A 22,221-nucleotide genomic window follows, 5' to 3' on the forward strand; every position below is an offset into this window, starting at 1 on the left:
CTGGTCCATATATCACAGTACATTCCCGGACCATGACACTCAGATGTGTGAATGTAGCCTTAGGGAGAAATCAGGCATACGGTTGACTACACAACCAAAATTTTGCCCACTGCAGTTGTCAATGGCTTCACCATTTTGTGTCATAACCTTGTAGTCATTGGCTGTGACAGAGTTTCCTCTGCATGTCTGGCCTCACCACTTCAGATAATGTTACTGATTTTACTTTATTATCTTGGCACATTTAGTGAGAACCATGAAAAAAATGTGTGCTCATTTTAAACCAATACTATCTGAATACAAAAATTTCCAAGACATTTCTGTAATACTACTCCAGTCCTGGCAACTGATAGCAGCTCTGTCATCAATTATGTTCCTAGGTTTTTCTAGTTCTATGTCTTTGGTCATGGCAGTGCGGAAATATAACGGTTCAGAATAAAGAGAAGTAACTTTATAAGAGCCGCAGGTTCCTCCCGCGATGTAACAACCTGTGAAATTTACACAATGCCAAGGTTAGCAGTTCTTATAGAAGAGGAGGCGACGCATCATCAAGGTTGCGATAAGATACAACACACTTATGGCTCAAGACCAGCTACACAGCCGGCAATACTCGCACCTTGTTATCACCCTGCTGGCCTTAGACTTACAGATAATCATGTGAACAGAATAAAAAAAATGCTCTCAAATTTACTGTCTAGTTTTTTTCCAACTGCAGTTCACATAATGTCACAGTGACCCCTGAATATATGCGTAACTGTACACCGTGGCCCCTAGTTAAAAAACTGAGTAAATAGAGACTGTACATCCTGGAATAAAACAAAAAAACTAAAGGTACCTTCACACATAACGATTTCGTTAACGATATCGTTGCTTTTTGTGACGTAGCAACGATATCGTTAACGAAATCGTTATGTGTGACAGCGACCAACGATCAGGCCCCTGCTGGGAGATCGTTGGTCGCTGGGAATGATCAGGACCTTTATTTGGTCGCTGATCACCCGCTGACATCGCTGAATCGGCGTGTGTGACGCCGATCCAGCGATGTGTTCACTGGTAACCAGGGTAAACATCGGGTTACTAAGTGCAGGGCCACGCTTAGTAACCCGATGTTTACCCTGGTTACCATTGTAAAAGTTAAAAAAAACAAGCAGTACATACTTACATTCCGGTGTCTGTTCCCCGGCGTCAGCTTCCCTGCACTGTGTCAGCGCCGGCCGGCCGTAAAGCAGAGCACAGCGGTGACGTCGGCATCGTTGGTCACTGGAGAGCTGTCTGTGTGACAGCTCTCCAGCGACCACACAACGACCTAAACAGCGACGCTGCAGCGATCAGCATCGTTGTCCATATCGCTGCAGCGTCGCTAAATGTGACGGTACCTTAACTCGAAGTGGACAATCTTGCTTGTCCCATTATTTCTCCCACTTTCTTGCTGAACGATGCTGGTGGCACAATGACATCACTGTGTCTCCATCGTCATCTTGCAGAAGATGTGAGGGTGTCACACATGAAGCTGAATATGGCTTCCTGCAGCGCTGCTTTGTTCAATTAAATCTGCATTTTCAATATGCGGAGGCAATTGAATAAATCAGCAGCAGTGCCAGAAGCCATGAGTGTTTTTTTTGCCTAGCAACCTGTGCCCTTGGCTGTGCTACCGCCTCCCGGCTAGGGTCACACGACAGTATTTCCTCTCATCCAAGAGAATCGGGACAATTATGCAAATCACACTCTGATCAGAGTATGATCACAGTGCAATCCAATTTTCTCAAATGAGGAGAAGATGTGGAAGAAAATGTCTCCATCTTCTCCATTCTGTCATGCACTCAGATGTCAACCGAGTTCAGTCCAATCTTTTCTACCGACTCATTGACTTACATGGCCGAGTGCGATCCGAATATACTGTGACTTATTTCTTCAGACAGGTTCTGTCCCAGCAAAAAGAATCTGACATGTGTAAGACCCCATAGAATAACATTGGTCCAACTGCGATCCGATATTTTGTCGGATCACACTCGGGCCGAAAATAAGGTCATCTTATTGTTTACAAATTTCTGAATGTTTTTTCACCACTTAAATAAAAAACAAACAGTAAACTTGTTTGGTATGTGTGTAATTGAACTGACTTGGATAATCATATTGCCAGGGCAGTTTTAGCATATAGTTAACATGGTAGAGAAGAAAAATAAAGTTGTGGAATTGCACTTTTTTTGCAATTTCATCACACTTGGAATACTTTTCCCGCTTTCCAGTGCACTATATGGTTTAATGAAGAGTGTCATTCAAAAGTACAACTGGGCTCTCAAAAAAGAAGTCCTCTTATGGTTATAAAGAAAAAAAAAACAGAATTTGCTGCCCCGTGAAAGAGTTCACATTGGAACGCATTCGAAAAAAATGTCAGCTTTTTTTTTATACATGAAAAATCACAGATGAAACACTGATGGTAGAAACTGACTCTGACCAAACACGGATACCAAAACGCTGATGAACAGCGGTACGTGGTATTACGTGCCAGAAAAATCACGGGTCTCTGAATGAGGTCTGAAGGTGAATTTAACTGTATAATGGATCAGGGTAAGGCCACGTTCACATCACCGTATTTTCTCTCATCTGAGAGAACCAAGTTAATTATGATAATCACACTCTGATCAAACTCTTAGGGTATGTGTCCACTTTCAGGATGGCCGGCGGTATCGTCGGAGCGGCTTTGCCGCTCTGCGGTAAGCCCCGCCCCCTTTCTGGGACGCGATGATGCCGGATGTGTTCACAGCACACATCCGGCATCATCGCTCCCCACCATAGGGCCCTGTGCTATATCTTGCGGCGACGCAGCGTCGCCGCAAGATATACGGACATGCTGTGATCTGAAAAGACGCGCAGCATGTCCGGAGTCGCAGGGCCACCGCGTGCGTGTTACCACGCATAGTGGAGACGGGATTTCATTCAATCCCCTCCACTATGCTGTAACATCTGGACGCTGCGTGTCTGACGCTGCGGCTCTATGCAGCGTCAGACACGCAGCGTTTCCTGCACGTGGAAACATACCCTTACACAGTTTACTTGGGATAAATACCTGTGGCCTCCTATTGTGTGACACCACATGACTACTTACCTCTCTTACATGCCTCATGAATTGGAGATGCCACATCACATGCTGCATGCGGACTGGCCCCCTGCTGTAAGAGCAGATTCACACAAGACACGTTACCGCTGACACAGGCGTTAAATATTGGTGTCTTCCAGTCAATGTTAGGGATATTGACCTGGAAGAGAAGTAAGCGCAGATCTCAATATGTCAGGCAACAGTTTGATTAGCCACCATAAACATTTCTTAGAGTTGGATCTAATTGATCTGTAGAAAATCACATTTCTGTATTGTTGAGCGAACGTGCTCATCACTAAGGTGTTATTTGAGCACACTTGAGTGCTAATAGAGTGACTTGGGCATGCTCGAATAATAAGTTCGAGTCCCCGCGGCTGCATATCTCACGGCTGTTCGACAAGTGCAACACATGCAGAGATTGACTGTTTGTTAGGTAACCCCTGCACGTGTTGCGGCTGTTGAACAGTCGCAGGACATGTAGCCACGGGGATTCAAACATAGTAATCGAGCATGCCGAAGACACTCTATTAACATTCGAGCATGCTCGGATAATACCTTAGTGATGAGCACGTTGTCTCATCACTAATATCTGTGAAATATCTTTTAAAGGGCAAATATCCAAGAAATAACAAAAATGAAATAAATATATGGATTGGATATGTTTCGAAGCTGCTTGATTTCATTGGAGCGATGACTGTACAGTATGTGCACCATGTATTGTTCTGTACCAACGTGAGAAACCATTTTAAGAACAAGAACTTTGCTGCAAACCGTGTAATACACTTGAAAGATGAATAAAGAATAAAATGCACATATGTTGAAAATAAAACTGTGCCTTAGGTCTGCTCCAGGTTTATGCCAGCACTTGGGTGATGGGGTCCTAGTGGGCCCTTTTTCATTTTCGAGTTTGTCGCAATAGGAGTAGTTCCCATTACAGTTATTAAACCCAGAGGTATAACAAACTCGGCACCCACACAGTATAGAGCGGGCTCAGGTTCTGAGCATGCTCCATTAAAATGCAGCACGCACATATACTTTAAATGTACGGTGTACAGGTACCAAGAGCCCGAAAACTTGCTCAGGTTTGCTAGATTCTGGTATCAGTCCTCCTGTGCTGGTATCAGTCCTGCTGTGCCTGATACTCCTGGAGGACACAGATACCCTCCACTCTCTTGCTCTGATACACAATAAAGAAAACAATAAGACTACTACAATGGTTTCTTACTTTTTTCTACATGAATAGCATGCCTTTAACTGGTAAACGAGCGGACTGTATTTCTTACACCCAGAAAACAAAGAAAAAGTATCACCTAGTCACACAATAGGTGGTAATCTCCTCATTGCTTGGAAACCAACTGTTGGGACAACCAGTGATCATAGAAATAGGGGTTCCTGGGGACTTGAGTGAATTGTTATTGAGCATGTTCGATCATTGCTTCATACACTTTCTCTGGGTTTGGTGGTATTTAGTGATGAGCGAGTATACTCGTTGCTCGGGTTTTCCCGAGCACGCTCGGGTGGTCTCATATATTTGCGACTGATCGGAGATTTAGTTTTTGTTGACACAGGTGCCTGATTTACAGCTACTTGCCAGCTTGATTACATGTGGGGGTTACCTGGTTGCTAGGGAATCCCCACATGTAATCAAGCTGTCTAGTAGTCGCAAATCATGCAGCTGCAGCAAGGAAAACTAAATCTCCGAGCAGTCACAAATACTCGGAGGCCACCCGAGCGTGCTCGGGAAAACCCGAGCAACAAGTACACTCGCTCATCACTAGTGGTAGTACATCCTCACTATCCATCCATTCCCATAGGGAATTGGCTCTCCTCCATTCTTGAGACCGGTGAGGGAGTCTCAGCAGCTGTACCTCCAGCAATCAGACATTTAACATCCTGTAGATAGGTGATAAATGTTGTTTATGGGATAACCCCTTTAAAGCAAGACATCCATATAATTTTTAACAAATGCATACCAAGGTCATTTGAGTGGGTAGCCATGTCTTCTCTCAAAGGTGTTTCAGGAGAAAGAGGGCATCGCATCAGGAAGAGCAAGCAGTGATCCTATAAAAACTGGCAGAGAGCCACCTGATCTAACTAGACAATTAGGTGTCTGTCTATGGCACGCTCTATCTCTATTGCTGGTGCCCGTGCACGGTGTTCCCTTCTCCCTCACCTTAGGGTCACCGGCATACTGCCCCAGCTCTCGGCACGGTTCCTGGAGTGCTTCTGCTTCCTGTGTCCACGCCGCAGCTCTGGCGGTGTGCCTAGTACATGCGTGTGCTCTACCTGTTCTTAAAGGCACATGGAGCGCCCCCAAGGTCTAGGGGAACTCGGCACCGGGCTGTTGAGAATTCTGTTATCGAACTCCCTCCTGTGGTCATGAATGGTACTTCGGCGAGTTCTGTCCATGGACTCCCTCTGGTGGCTGTGAGTGGAGCTGCTGCTTCTGAGGTTCCTTCCACAGGTGACGTAGGTTATTCTTTGGCTGGCTGCTCTATTTAACTCCACTCAGATCGTTACTCCATGCCAGCTGTCAATGTTCTTGTACTGGTTCAGTTCGCTCTTGGATCTTTCTGGTGACCTGTCTACTCCAGCAGAAGCTAAGTCCCTGCTAGTTAATTATTTGTTCATTGTTTCCTTGTCCAGTTGGCTATCATGATTTTTCCTTGCTAGCTGGAAGCTCTGGGATGCAGAGTGGCACCTCCACACCGTGAGTCGGTGCGGAGGTCTTTTTGCACACTCTGCGTGGTCTTTTTGTAGTTTTTTGTGCTGACCGCAAAGATACCTTTCCTATTCTCAGTCTGTTTAGTAAGTCTGGCCTCTCTTTGCTGAAACCTGTTTCATTTCTGTGTTTGTGACTTTCATCTTAACTCACAGTCAATATATGTGGGGGGCTGCCTTTTCCTTTGGGGAATTTCTCTGAGGCAAGGTAGGCTTTATTTTCTATCTTTAGGGCTAGTTAGCTCTTAGGCTGTGAAGAGGCGTCTAGGTCGTGTTAGGTACGCTCCACGGCTATTTCTAGTTGTGTGATAGGATTAGGGGTTGCGGTCAGCAGAGCTCCCACTTCCCAGAGCTTGTCCTGTGTGAGTTTAACCATCAGGTCGTTCCGGGTGCTCCTAACCACCAGGTCCATAACACCAGGCCCTTTGGTTCTCAAGGGGGATGTCACAGTGGCTGACCTGGTCCGTGGCCCTCGGGAGGTCCGTTGTAAAAAGGGGAAAGGTCCTTAAAGGGATATGTTCATGACGCCACCTGTGGTATTCGGTCAAGGTGACCGACGCTGCTTAGGGGTCCGCTGGGGTGATGTTATGGCAGCTAGATGGTATACCTTCCCACAGGTGAAGTATATTCCCAGGGCTTCCCAGGGTGTAGATGGTGGATGGTGTGAGGCGCAGTGAAGAACGAGGACACAAGGTTGCAGTCTCTTTACCTTTTTACTTAAGGCTTCAGCATCCACAGTCCAGAGCACCAGATTACAGGGTAGGCAGAGTCCGGCCGGTCTGAAGGCAAATCCAGAGTCCCCTTATCCAGGTGGAAATCAGTAGCCTTCCTCTAGCGCCTGGATGTTATAGTACCTTACTGCTGAGCTTCTCATAAGGTCCTCACAACTGTTGTTGGTATTCTGGATGTTATGTCTCTCTCTGTCCCCCAGATGGATAGGAACAACCCGTATGACTGATGGCCTGAGGCTTTTTACAGGGACTCTAGCACGCCCCAGCCGCCACAACTTGCCACTGTGCTTCCTGGGTGTAGGTGCGGATCAGCAATGTGCAATTAACTGTCCTGCCGGTCTCTGGAGCAAGGCATGGAGACAATCGCTCCCTCGGTGTTCGGGCTACCGGATCCTGCGCCTCAGAAGGAAGCAGCCGGCTCCTGGCTGATCTCCCTCTGATATTCCTCCACTGTGCTCTGCTTTCCTGCACACTCTCTGCAATATGTTCTGCTTTCTATGTCTCTTCCCAGGAGCTGTAGCACTTCATGCCACAGAGCTCCTCTTCCTCTGTCTTCCTGACAGGAACTGACCCTTTCCCTCTAGATCAGGATGTTCTAGTAGGTGAGTTCACATTAAAAAGGCTTAGAGCTCCCTCTTCTGGTCTGGAGTGTGAACATGTTGCATGCATTGTATTACCTGATAAAGAGATCTCCTTTATTGCCTTCAAATGTAACATCACTCCCCCTGGTGGAAGAATGACAATACTGCAACGACCAGGACCCTGGGGCGCTGCTCACACATATACTAAATGCCCTCAGCTTGTAGCAGAGACGCATTTAGCATAATCAGTACACCTGCAAGATGGTTCCCAGCCAATTGCTGGGAGTCATCCTGCAGAAAAGACTCTCTCTCCCTTAGGGAGTCGCCAAGCAACAAGTTTAATCATTAGTGAGTGAAGTGTTTCGACTAGTGAGTTTTGAGGTTCCCTTGTCCCAGTGCGGCCAGCATCCTGAATCTGAACCTCCGGTGTGGACAATGTCCTGAACCCAAATCCCTTGTCTCTGTGTGGCCGGTGCCTGAAGTAGTTCCCTGGTCCCGGTGCAGCCAGTCTTGTATCCAAAGTATGTTGGTCTTGCTGTGGTCAGTCCTGTGTCCAAAGTCCACTGGTCCCAGTGGCCAGTCCTGTTCCTGAACTACCCAGCTCCCAGTGCATCCAGTGCCTAAACATTGTCCTGCGATCCGTGTGTAGCCAGTGCATGAATCTCGCCTTCTGGTTCCAGATCAGCTAGGGTCTGTACCTCATCCCCTTGTCCATGAATGGCCATTGCCTGAACATTGTCCTCCAGTTCATGTGCAGCCAGTCGCTGTTCCAGTATCCTAGACCGTCGTGTCTGAACCTAGCCCTAACCAGTATCAGCGTCAGTGAGGAGTGGTACCTGGTGGCTACCTGTAGCCCAGTCTGTCTCCACTATAAGGAGCTCCAGTGAACACCTGGTAGCCGCTTAGCTATGCCCCTTCATAGGCAAGCCCAGTCCTGTGGCACAGTGGGTTCACAAACCAATGTGAGCTACCGTTAGGCGTAACACATACTTTGCTGTACCTACAGTCAGAAAGTGTCACATAAAGTAAATCATATTAAGTGACCTCTTTACAATTTACCTATTTAATTTTTCAATTTAAAGGGGACCTTTCACTAGATTTTTTTAAACTTTAATTGAGCACTCCTCCATTTGCCGCTGCTCCACTTATTCTGGAATTGTTTTCTTTTTTCTACTGCAGCCTTCCATTCTAAAGTTATGCCCCAGTAATAATGCTGAAAATATTCTTTTCAACTAACTGGGCATTTACCACAGAACTCTATGGGCGTTTTCTTTCTCATCTGACATTAACCAATCGAAACCTGGTTGCGTCCAAAGAGAAGTTCTGTAGTATACGTCCAATTGGTTGAAGGGAAAATTTGCACCTTAATTACCAGAGGGCATGGGTTTGGAATGGAGGGGTGCAGAAGTAAAAGAGAATTAATTGGGCAGCAATAATAGGAGTAGGTGCTCAATTTAATTAAAAAAATCTAGTAAGTGGTCATTTTTAACGCAAAGCTTGCTATACTCTCCAGATAAAAATTAGTGAATTGGGACAACAAACTAAATATATGGAGGCCTTCCAATCGTCCCCTGACAGCTGTCATTGAGTGGGCTTCAAACAGCTCTTGATGAAATTAATATTGTTCGTTAAACCCAGCCTTTTTGTGCGCGGGGCAAAATTTCAAAAAAGGGATTTTTTTGACCTAATTAGCAGTGGAGCGTACAGTATATGAACAGTTCATCATCTGCAACCGAAAAATAGTATGTGATTTCCAATGACAGTGCAGTGCTGAAGAACAGCGCTACTGTATATACAGTAGATGGGAAGTCAGCAGTGATCGCTAGATTGGAATTTTACAAAAACATCATGTACCTACTGTACCTTTCATTTTCAATGTTATAATAGACCACGTTTTGGATAAATGATGCATACCTTAGCTCCATGTTTAAGCAGGAGTGTAGCACAGCCAGGATGACCCCCAAGGCAAGCTTCATGAAGTGGAGTCACGTGATCTGCTGTGATCAGATTTACACTGTATCCCTTAGAAAAAGAAAGTCATAACAATATGAAGTGTTACTATACTCAATTCCTAATCTGACACTGTACCATCAACTGATAGATAATCTGTAAATTGAAGAGGAACAGCAGGGTTCACACTTGTGTTTTAACCTTATGTTTTTCGGTTCCAATTTATAAACAAACAGAAATCATACCCATAAAGGATCTGTCACATTACTGATATAGATGGAATCAGTGATCCCCTCTGCTTCAGTTTGCATAGTATTATAGTGCAGCGCCCCAGGGTCCTGATCATTGCAGTAATGTCATTTTCCTCTAGGGAAGAGTGATATTACGTTTGGAGGCAAAGAAGGACAACTGAATCCAGGTATCACAAACATGCAACACATTTCGCACTCGAGGCCACCAGGGGGAGCTCTGCTCCTATTTATTAGGGCACTTCTCACACTTGGGTAAAACTGGTGACCTGGAGAGGAAGTTAGTTAGTTGCTGGCTTCGCTTCAGTCAAGTAGGTACTCCCTGACCGTGGGGGATCCTGTCAGAGATCGAGACAGAAAGACATGGAGCTGTGCATGCCCTGAGAGCTGCATCTTCTAGAAAGAGACACTGAAGGAGAACTGTATTGTAGAGAGGGTGAAGAAGTCGTAGCAAAGGAGTGGATATCAGAGGAGAACAGCCCTACATAGGCTGCCTCCTTCTGAGGTGCAGGATCCCGGTAGCCGGAACACCGAGGGAGCAACAATCCTTTATGCCTTGCTCCAGAGACCGGCAGGACAGCTAATTTCACGTTACTTGTCCGTCCCTACACCCAGGAGGCAAGGTTGCACCCCTTAGAGGCTGGGGCATGATAGAGTCCCTGTAAAATGCCTCAAGCCACCAGTCATACGGGTTTGTCCTATCCATCTGGGGGACAGAGAGAGAGACATAACATCTACAACATCTGTGAGGACCTTATGAGAAGCTTAGCAGTAAGGGACTACAACACCATGGCGCTAGAGGAAAGCAACTGATTTCTACCTGGACAAGGGGACTCTGGATTTGCCTCCAAACCGGCCAGACTCTGCCTGCCTTGTGGTCTGGTGCTCTGGACTGTGGATGCTGGTAAAAGGTAAAGAGACTGCAACCTTGTGTCCTCGTTCTTCACTGCGCCTCTCACCATCCAAAACCTACACACAGGGAAGCCCTGGGGATACACTTCACCTGTGGGAAGGTATACCATCTAGCTGCCATAACATCACCCCAGCGGACCCCTTAGCAGCGTCGGTCACCCTGACCGAATACCACAGGTGGCATCACGAACACAAACTTTATCCCTTTTAAAGACCTTTTACATGGACGTCCCAGGGCCACGGACGGGGTCAGCCACCATGACATCCCCCCGTGAAACACAGGACCCGGTACCGAGTACCCCACGACCCCATGGGGGCGATCCAATAGCACATCCATTTTAGGGCATAAATTCCATTTGCTAACTCCTAAAATAGAAAAGAAAAATAGAATGTCAAAATGCAAGTGTGAACCCAGCCCTGCTGGTGCATTGTCGTTGCGGTGGTGATTAGCGCACAATGCCGCCCCTTTAAGGCAATAAAAGATAGAACCTAGTTCAGAAAGGTTCGCCGTGACATGGCAGAGGGCTTCATAAAGTTTGATCAGAATGTTAAACTAAGAATCTCATGTTCAATTATATATATTTTTACCTGGCGGCATTACATCAATGTATGATTTTGGAGGTGCTGTCCATTCTCTTTTTCAGCATATTGCATGCTCTGTCCCCTTCCTTGGACCAGCACTCTTCCCATTTGGCACAGGTGATTTTAATTAGCCAGAGTCAGCAATGGGGTCCAGCTTATTTTTGCTCTCATTTGAGAACTTGAGGAAGGTGAGTTTCAATGTTCCTTTCATTTGGTGTTGGTACTGTGTGCGGCAATTGTTGCTGTTGTTTTATGCTTGTTGGGCAGCTCGGTCAGGAGTCATGGGGACTCAGTCTTGCACCATGGGTGCTGTGAGGCACCTGGCCACCTGCCCTGCTGGTGCATTGTCACTGTGACGTTGGTTAGCACACAACGTCGCTACTTTAAGTTGAGTTTTTGGAGGTGCTGTCCATGCTCTTTTTTCAAAACCCAGACTTATGCTACCTTTCAAAATTGAGAGGTTATCCGCAACCCCTTCACGACATGCCCTGTACGGTGCTGCGGGAGCCGTCATCGTGGGGCCTCTGTTGAAAGTTGACACCCTGCAGCAACACCCACAATCGGTGCTAGCACCAATCACAGGCATTTAACCCCTCTGTAGTATATAATACTACTAATAATAGTTAGAGCGACATCGAGGAGGGGCCCCCTGAGTGCTTCCATCAGGAAACGATCGCGTTGTCTTGATGTTCTCCATGGAGCTCCCCGGCCACAAGATGGCTGCGGGGTCCTTCAGTGAAGGTCACCTCTCAGTACCTGCTCAGAGCAGCAGCTGAGATGCCTCCTTCTCTCCCTTTCAGATGCTGATCTGATGCTTTGCAGTGCAAAAGCATTGCAGAGTATCAGATCAGTGATCTGTCACAATACAGTGATGTCCCATCCTGGGATAATGCAAAAAAGTTTAAAAAAAGTATAAAAAAGTGTAAAAATATAAGAATATATTGAAAAAAATCCCCAAATAAAAAGGAAACAACGGAAAAAATATAATTCCAATAAGTAAATGTATTTATTTAAAAAAAAAACACAAAAAACATATAAGCAAAAAAGTACACATATCTGGTATCACCCCGTCCGGAACGACCTGCTCTATAAAATTGTCCCACAAGTTAACCTCTTCAGTGAACACTAAGAAAATAAATTAAAAAAAGGCAAAAAAAATTACCAAAACAAAACAAAAAAAAAAAAGATGACCAAACAAAAAGTGGAATAAAACGTGATAAAAAAGATGAATATACCGGTAAATAAACAATGTACCACTGAAAACGTCATCTTGTCCAGCAAAAAACAAGCTATGACAAAGCTCAATCGGCAGACAAAATAAAAAAGTTATACCTCTTAGAATAAAGCGATGCAAAAATAATTTTTTCTATAAAATAGTTTTTATTGTGTAAAAGAGGAAAAAAATAGAAAAAAGTTATAAATGGGGTATTGCTGTAATGGTACTGACCTGAAGAATAAAGCTGCTTTACCAGTTTTACCAGATGCAGAACTGTATATAAAAAGAAAACATTTTCTAAATTGCTGGTTTTTGTTTATTCTATTTCCCAAAAAACAGAATAGAAAGCAATCAAAAAAGTAATGTGCCCAAAAATGGTACCAATAAAAACGTCAACTCATCCAGCAAAAACAATCCATAACATGACTCTGTCTGCCGAAATATGGAAAAATTATAGCTCCCAAAATATGGCAATGCAAAAACTAGTTTTTGCAATAAAAAGTGTGTTTTAGTGTGTGACAGCTGCCAAACATAAAAACCCAATATAAATCTAATATTGCTATAATCACACCGACCCAAAAATAAAGTCGCCATATCACTTATACTGCATGAGGAACAGCGTAAAAAATAAATAAAACCAATTCTTCACATGCTGTTGATTTTTTCATTCTGCCTCCCAAAGATCGCAGTAAGACTTGGCACATATTTATCCTGCCCTCTACGCTGAGCGCTTACATCGGACTTTCCATCTAAATCTCTGAAATACATGATTCAGTCGGAACCCCCGGCGGAAGATTCCCTATAATGAGGCAGATGGAAGCACTGTGGACCCATATGGCCTGTGATCTGGTGGTGTCCATCTTTTTAGGCAAATATAAAAGCGCGGTTGACCACAGTATTATGCACTTCTGGTAAGAAGGATAACGCTGAACAGAGGCCATACGGAGTCCATAGTAACTCTGTTGCCTCATTATAGTGAATGGATCTATCCGGAGTTTCATCTGTCACGTCACTATAAGATTGTTAGTGCTCAGCGTAGAGCGCTGGATAAATGTGATCCCAAATGTTATGTATAATATAAAAGCTTCAACTCAATTCACAAACAAAGCAAGTCCCCATTCAGGTCCATCATCTGTTAACGGAAATGTAGCGGGCTTCCATGTTACTGGTAGCACAAAGGCTCTGGAAAAGCAAAATGCCTCCTCACCCCCCAAAAGAAATTCAGCAAATTCTGCTTTCCCAAATCCAAATGCCCTCCCTCCCTTCTGAGCCCCAATGTGTCTAAACCACATTTAGCGCCCACGTGTTTGGTATTTCCGTAGTGATGAGAGCCCTCCTGATCTACAGGTGCGTGTCTAAAGAAGCATGAGCTGGGCATAATGTACTGGTCACTAGAGTGTACTGGTCACTACAGCGTACTGGTCACTACAATGGCAGTTTACAATTTTCTCTCAACAACATCCACTACTCCTTGTCTCTGGGAGTCAAAATCGTCACTACACCTGTAGATAAACTTTCCGAGGAGTGCAATTTCCAAAATGGGGTCACTTGAAGGGGGATTCTGCTTTTCTAGCACTTAAGGGCTCTTTATATGCAAACTATTCTATGAAAATCTGTGCTCCAAAAGGCAAATAGCACTCCATTCACCCGCCTTCCCCCGAGTCTCACCGTGTGGCTAAGCAGTACTGTACATCCACATATGGGGTATTTCTACATTCAGCAGAAATTGTGGGGAAAATTTTGGTGCCATTTTTACCCATTTCCCAGAGTAAAAATGTAAAACTTGTGGCTAATACACAATCTTGGTGGTAAAAATGTAAATTATTTTTTCTTTACTAACCAGTGGCATAAAATTCTGTGACACACCTGTGGTATCAATATAATCACTGCACATCTAGGCACCTCAGGGGCTCTGCCAATGTGACATGGTACCCTCAAACCAGTGCAGCAAAATATGCACTGTAATATGGTGCTCCTTCCCTTCTGATCTTTGCACTGTGCCTCAAAAGTAGTTTTCGACCACATATGGGGTATCAGTGAAGTCAGGAGAAATTACACAACAAATTTTGGGGTCCATTTTGTCATGTTACCCTTATGAAAATATAAAATTTGGAGCTAAAAAATTTTTTGGGGGAAACATTTTATTTTTTAATTTTCATAGCTCAACAATATAAAGTTCTGTGAAGCACCTGGAGGTTCAAGGTGCTCAATACACATCTAGATAAGTTCCCTAAGCGGTCTAGTTTCCAAAATGATGTTACATGTGGGTGATTTCCACTGTTTAGGCACATAGGGAACATTTTTCAATGTTGTCATTAGAAATGGGATTATTACTATGTAAAACTCATCAAATTGTTAGACAAGTAGTTTCGAAATGTTCCATTACCCATCATAGGCTGATTTTAATGAGGGCAATCTGGGCTACCACATGGGGCCCATGGCTCCATGCTCCCATGGCCAGATTGCCCTCTTTACAATATCTTGTGCTCCATGGCACACATATCCCAGCAGGGAATCTCCCGTCACCTCTGCTGTGATGTGGCAGCAAATGGATTATATTCTCGTCAGAGAGGTGAGGAATATGGTTGTTTATTTTTTTAACTCTTTTACAGGGGACATGGGCCTCAGTGGATTAGGCATCAAGGTGATTATGAATTTGCTTTTTTTTTCATTAAAATAAAATTGTCAGTGTCTTTATTTCAATTAAAGGACTTTATTCAGGGTGTTTTTTATTTACATTATGACTAGAAACACCTATCCATTACTAACTGCTGGGTTTGATGTCAGCTGACATTACAAAGCTGACATCAACCTCACTACGATTACCCCCTTGACAATGCACTAGGGAAAGTGGGAAGAGTGAATGCTAAGCGCCAGAATTATGGATCTTACTGATGAGTCTTTTCTGGGGCGGCCGAGAGATAATGTTTTTAGTCTGGGAGGGGGCCAATATCCATGGAGATTCACTGACTTCCATTTCAGATTGTTGAAAGCATGATCTGTGGCTTGTGGGAAGTCATTGTGCAAGGAGTAGGATTAGGGGAGCTGTGACCATCACCTATTGTAAATGGCGAATCCTGTGTTTTCTATATATACAAGTGCTAACTTTCATTGTAATTCTGTTTGTGATGATGAAAGTGATATCTGCAGAATACTAAGTGTCAGCCTATTATCAGGCTCAGAGATCAATATAAAAAAGGTAAGGGTGCTTTCATGTTCTTCGAAAATCACTGTTATCAGTTAATTATGGAATATCTCTAAGATGTAGCAGAATTACTGTATATGATCTGTGAGGATCTGAACACTGAGACACTTAGAGATTGTGAGAAGAAATGGCAGCAGCCTACGTCAGAGAACTATATTCTTTAGCCAAACTGCAACAGCCGTAGCACCAGACAAGGTATTCAAGTGCTGCTGAGTCTAGGGAAACATAAAAAGGCCTTTTTTCTGTTGTGATTTGTAGGGTTCGAGTAGATAGTTCCACACTAATGACAATTATTTTATTACCTGGTTAATTAATTTGTTTAATGTTACTTGTCGTCCATGAATTGATGCTTCATGTAACAAAGACCAATCAGACACAAAGTCTGCAAAGAAAAAAAGAAGTGTTATAATATATATCACATCACAAAATATTTAATGTTATTAGTAAATATAACAATAAACAACCTGAGGAGCATAGGACACTGTCACCTTTAATATTCTTTTTTATTAAATGTTTACATTTTTGGATAGTAATTGTTATCCTACAGGGCCTTATTAGAATGTTACTTCATTTGGCTTCTGCTGCCTCCAAGTATCAATGTACATAACCAGCTGCAGATTTCTGTTTTGGCCAATTCAAATAAATCATTTTCCTAAATTGCTGTGAATTTTATAGTAGTCTGGGAAGTAAATAATTGGCATCTCAATGCCTTTCATAGGTCAAATAAATAATTTTCAGGACCACTGTGTGCTTTTTAGTAGTCTGGGAAACAAATACCATATATACTCAAGTATAAGCTGACCCGAGTATAAGCCGACCCCCCTAATTTTGCCACAAAAAACTGGGAAAACTTAATGACTCGAGTATAAGCCTAGGGTGGGAAATGCAGCAGCTACCGGTAAATGTCAAAAGTAAAAATAGATACCAATAAAAGTTAAATTAATTGAGACATCAGTAGGTTAAGTTTTTCTGAATATCCATATTGAATCAGGAGCCCCATATAATGCTCCATACAGTTCATTATGGCCCCATAATATGCTCCATATTAAAATATGCCCCATATAATCCTGCATAAAGGTTACTAATGGCCCCTTAAGATCCACCATAGACACATTTGCCAATATAATGCTGCACAAATGTTGATTTTGGCCCCCGTAAGATGCTCCATAAAGATATTTGCCCCATATAGTACTGCACAAATGCTGATTATGGCCCCATAAGATGCTCCATACAGACACTTGCCCCATATAATGCTGCACAAATGTTAATTATGGCCCCATAAGATGCTCCATACAGACACTTGCCCCATAAAGTGCTGCACAAACATTAATTATGGCCCCATAAGATGGTCCATAAAGATATTTGCCCCATATAGTGCTGCACAAACGTTGATTATGGCCCCATAAGATGCTCCACACAGACACTTGCCCCATATAGTGCTGCACAAACGCTGATTATGGCCCCATATACTGCTGCACAAACGTTATGGCCCCTTAAGATGCTCCATACAGACACTTGCCCTATATAGTGCTGCACAAACGTTGATTATGGCCCCATATACTGCTGCACAAACGTTATTGCCCCATAAGATGCTCCATACAGACATTTGCCCCATTTGCTGTTGCTGCAATAAAAAAAAAATCACATACTCACCTCTCATCGCTCAGGCCCCCAGCACTTTCAATATTCACCTGCTCCTCGTTCCGGCGTCAAGAGGGGGACTTTCAGTCTCAAAAAATGGGCTGAAAATCTCAGATTATACTCGAGTATATACGGTATTTGTCATCAACAATCCCATTGCTATTTCTAGGCCAAATAAATAATTTTTATCAATTAGTTTGTGTTTTCTAGCAGTCTAAGAAATAAATAATTGTCATCAGCCAACTCATTGCCATTTATAGGCCAAATAAATCATTTTCCTAAAGTGGTGTGAGTTTTATAGTAGTCTGGGTAATAAGTAATTGGCATCAGCCATCTCAATGCCTTTCATAGGTCAAAGAAATAATTTTCAGGACCACTGTGTGCTTTTTAGTAGTCTGGGAAACAAATAATTGTCATTAAAAAACATGTGTATAGCAAAATATTGCAATAATTTTCAGGGAGAAATACTTCATTTTCTGGAACAATTTCAAGGGTGCCAATATATTGACAGCACATGGACTTACACTGTTGCCATCTGTGTGCTCACTGTACATTATTTTCACAGATCCTTAGACCAGTATGGATAATTTACACTCATGACTTAGATCAAAAAAGGACATTTCGCAGTGATTTCTTGCTGATCACTCAGTTTACAAAAACACATGGCCATCTGAACAGTCACATAGACTACAATAGGTACAGTACAGACCAAAAGTTTGGACACACTTTCTCATTTAAAGATTTTTCTGCATTTTCATGACTATGAAAATTGTACATTCACAATGAAGGCATCAAAACTATGAATTAACACACGTGGAATTAAATACTTAACAAAAAAGTGTGAAACAACTGAAATTATGTCTTATATTCTAGGTTCTTCAAAGTAGCCACCTTTTGCTTTGATGACTGCTTTGCACACTCTTGGCATTCTCTTGATGAGCTTCAAGAGGTAGTCACCAGGAATGGTTTTCACTTCACAGGTGTGCCCTGTCAGGTTTAATAAGTGGGATTTCTTGCCTTATAAATATGGTTGGGACCATCAGTTGTGTTGTGCAGAAGTCTGGTGGATACACAGCTGATAGTCCTACTGAATAGACTCTTAGAATTTGTATTATGGCAAGAAAAAGGCAACTAAGTAAAGAAAAACAAGTGGTCATCATTACTTTAAGAAATGAAGGTCAGTCAGTCTGAAAAATTGGGAAAACTTTGAAAGTGTCACCAAGTGCAGAGGCAAAACCCATCAAGCGCTACAAAGAAACTGGCTCACATGAGGACCGCCACAGGAAAGGAAGACCAAGAGACACCTCTGCTTCTGAGGATAGGTTTATCCGAGTCACAAGCCTCAGAAATCACAGGTTAACAGCAGCTCACATTAGAGACCAGGTCAACGCCACACAGAGATCTAGCAGCAGACACATCTCTACAACAACTGTTAAGAGGAGACTTTGTGCAGCAGGCCTTCATGGTAAAATAGCTGCTAGGAAACCACTGCTAAGGACAGGCAACAAGCAGAAGAGACTTGTTTGGGCTAAAGAACACAAGGAATGGACATTAATCCAGTGGAAATCTGTGCTTTGGTCTGATGAGTAAAAACTTGAGATCTTTGGTTCCAACCACCGTGTCTGTGCAGCGCAGAAAAGGTGAACAGATGGACTCTACATGCCTGGTTCCCACTGTGAAGCATGGAGAAGGAGGTGTGATGGTGTGGGGGTGCTTTGCTGGTGACACTGTTTGGGATTTATTCAAAATTGAAGGCATATTGAACCAGCATGGCTACCACAGCATCTTGCAGCGGCATGCTATTCCATCCAGTTTGCGTTTAGTTGGACCATCATTTATTTTTCAACAGGACAATGACCCCAAACACACCTCCAGGCTGAGTAAGGGCTATTTGACCAAGAAGGAAAGTGATGGGGTGCTACACCAGTCCTGAACCCAATCGAGATGGTTTGGGGGTGAGCTGGACCGCAGAGTGAAGGCAAAAGGGCCAACAAGTGCTAAGCATCTCTGGGAACTCTGGGAGATTGTTGGAAGACCATTCCCAATGACTACCTCTTGAAGCTCAACAAGAAAATGGCAAGAGTGCGCAAAGCAGTCATCAAAGCAAAAGGTGGCTACTTTGAAGAACCTAGAATATAAGACATAATTTCAGTAGTTTCACACTTTTTTGTTAAGTATATAATTCCACATGTGTTAATTCATAGTTTTGATGCCTTCAGTGAAAATGTACAATTTTCACAGTCATGAAAATGCAGAAAAATCTTTAAATGAGAAGGTGTGTCCAAACTTTTGGTCTGTACTGTACATGTTCTCGCTGTGAAAAACACTGATAGAACACATATGTGCAAAACGTACATCTGAATGAGATCTAAACCAAATCTCTGGAGCTGCAGTTCACTGCTTATAGGTCTCGGTTCCTACCTACCCTTTATGCTTGCTAATATGATGATAACCGTTTCCTCACTGGCTCTGCGGACATCTGTGCACAGTCAACTGTTAATCAAAGTGCTGTGATGTGCTTATAACTGCCGGTAACAGAATAGTGAGCGGTGCCTGTAGATGCTTCGCGCACGTCCCAATGGCTGAAAGCTGACGGCTTCCATTAGAAAATAAGTTAATTTTTTCCCAGTAGCTGCACTTCTGGTAAGGCAGCCATACAGCATCGTAACGCTATCTACCTGCAGATTGACCTATATCTACAGATAGATAGTGTTTTCCAAGGTGATGGGTTCCCTTTAAGATCTCATGGTTTTAGAGATATAAATTTGTGGATTATTGCATTATCAGCTATTGCTGTATCCATAGGATGTAATAGTGTAATAGCAATAGTTGCTTATAGAGATTGGTTTTGATGGTAAGAATCGTTTCATTATCCCGGTAGGACCTCCTTTGTTCTTGTATAGAACAAATTGTTCTATTTTGAGAGTTTAGAATAAGAGGAAAATATCCAGCGTCCATGTGTTTTATGAACATCTGTCTTATTTTATTTTATGAGCATCTGTCTCACATCTTGTAATATGTTCACCTTTTTGTTTACTTGATTTTGCGCAAATGAACACATATTTTGCTGTACAGAGATTTGTCACCAATCGCTGTTCACAGTAAGGATCAAAATCTAAATATCTCAGACATACACGCTCTGATGTACTATTAAAATTGATTTTTCTTTTTTATGCTAAACATATCTTTCAAAACAAAAAAAATTATTTGCTGTATTATCAAAACAACAACTGATAACTTGCATTTTTCACTCTGGCTAATGAGCCTCATAATAGGCTGACACTTCCTGTTTATTGAGATCACTTCCTATCATCTTATGACCATCATATGGCAGATTACAATGACGATAACACCTATACAAAGATAACACAGAATCCATTATTCACAATAGGTGAATGTTGCAACCCACCCTTTTCCCCTCCCTGCACAATCACCTCTGCCCAGATCACAGAGCATGCCCACAACACTCTCCTATAAAAGTCAATGTACATTTCCAGTATATTGTGTCCTATGTCCATAAACCTACTATAAAACGTATATCTAAATGCTGTTACCAGCATTCCAGAAAAGAGGGCAGCCCTCATAATGATTTTTAGAAAATAGGATAAAAAAATAAATATACAGATTATAAAAAATAATGTTTCACTACTACATTAAGTGTAAGGCTGGTTTCACACATCCACTGTTCCTGATCCGAGTACAGACTGAGATATGTGGATCGGTCACAGGTCTCTCGATTTAAACACAATGTGGATGTTGAGTTTGGGTCAAGAGAGCCAAGGTTGAGCCGTACTCAGACCGTGATATATGAATGTGTGAAACCGGCCTAAATCAAGGACTGACAGAAAGTAAAAAGTCCTGTATTCGGACCTAAAAAGTCAACAATGGCCTATCTCACGAGGAGACATATCATTGGTGCAAACTGTGTAGCCACACGGACAGAAGAGGTAATAAGAGGGACCACCACCACCTCCAAATCAGAGATGCATTGTGATGAGCTATCATACTTTTCTTGCACAGCGGCCCTCTTATATCTGTGTGTCCCAGGCTACATAATTAATACACTGTTTACTCAGCAATTACCTAAACATGTATGGGGCCATAGGTGCTTGTACAGTCACTGGTGGTGAAGGCATGCTAAGATGAAAAGGTACCACCAGCCTCAGAAGTGATTGCTGTATCTTGGAACTGGAGGACCATGAGTGGTTGTTGGTTGGGTGAACAAACCACTGATATGGGACCGCATTTGGGGGTAAACGTGGAGCCATGGACGCACTTGGGTCACTAGAGTCTATTTCCTAAGGATTAATTCACATCCCTAACCGATTAGATTTCTTCTGTGTACACTGATAATAATACGGCAAATAATATCATTCATTGTTGTGATTTTAAACCGAGAACTTGATGCTTTTTTGTGTTTAAGAATTTGCATTACTTTCAGCTTATTGTAGAGTAACCAGTTCAGACTTGTCCGGGAACTGAATGATCCGCTCTCATGTGTAAGAAAAAGTTCAGCTCCATTATGTTCAAGTATGACAGGATGTACATTTTTGGTGGGCAGTTGAGACTATATTTTATGTATGTGTGGTGCACATTGCTCTAATTAATTACATGGCAAGAAGCTGTTTGTATGGTCTGGGCTGCAGAGTTATTTTAGTGGTCAACTATTTACTCTAGACATGCATGTGATTGTTTCAGTATGTTAAGCATTATGTACACACACATATATATACTGTATGTATGTATACTGTAGTACATCTCCTTATTGACGGGCCAATTTTTGAAAAATCTGACCAGTGTCCCTTTAGGTAGTAATAACTCTGGAATGCTTCTACAAATCCCAGTGATTTTGAGAATGTTTTTCGTCGCACATTAAAATTTATGACAACAGTAAATTTAGGTTGATATGTTTTGTATTCAATTATAAAAAAAATCAAACATTTGACAAAAATGTAAAAAAAATAGCAATTTTCAAATTTTGAATGATTATTCCTTTAATCCAGGTAGTCATGTAACACCTCAGGAAGCCAGTTGTTACAGTGGTATTGTGTTCCTCACGGGGATGGTGATGCCATGCCTGGAAGCAAGGAAGATCCCTTTAACAGGTGACACCTACAGACAACACTATTCTGACTGCAGGCCAGAAGGGGAGCTCTGATCCAGTTTGTAGGTGGCTTCCCTATATATTCTGGCTGGAGTAGGAGTTAGGTAGTCAGTTTTAGAGGAGAGCTGGAGCCGTGCAGACACATGGTTCTGCAACTCTTGACAGAGCAGTCTGTGAGAGACTGTGAGGGGAGAAGAAGTAAAGGAGAGGAAAGATACTAAGAGTGGAGCTGCGAG

At 42.8% G+C, this 22,221-nt stretch overlaps 1 protein-coding gene across 1 annotated transcript in view; it reads right to left on the reverse strand.

The window, feature by feature from the left end:
• LOC138672739 (ankyrin repeat and SOCS box protein 9-like) overlaps window positions 1-22,221 on the reverse strand; it is a 49,787-nt gene that overhangs the window by 11,595 nt on the left and 15,971 nt on the right. Inside the window, exons 2-4 of the mRNA XM_069761044.1 lie at window positions 15,543-15,622; window positions 9,042-9,149; window positions 3,104-3,254 (exon numbers count right to left, since the gene is read on the reverse strand). Coding sequence (XP_069617145.1) covers window positions 3,104-3,254; window positions 9,042-9,149; window positions 15,543-15,622 — 339 coding nt within the window. The remainder of the gene's footprint in view (window positions 1-3,103; window positions 3,255-9,041; window positions 9,150-15,542; window positions 15,623-22,221) is intronic.

This window comes from Ranitomeya imitator, chromosome 3, assembly GCF_032444005.1.
Source record: "Ranitomeya imitator isolate aRanImi1 chromosome 3, aRanImi1.pri, whole genome shotgun sequence".
NCBI classification, from domain to species: domain Eukaryota; kingdom Metazoa; phylum Chordata; class Amphibia; order Anura; family Dendrobatidae; genus Ranitomeya; species Ranitomeya imitator.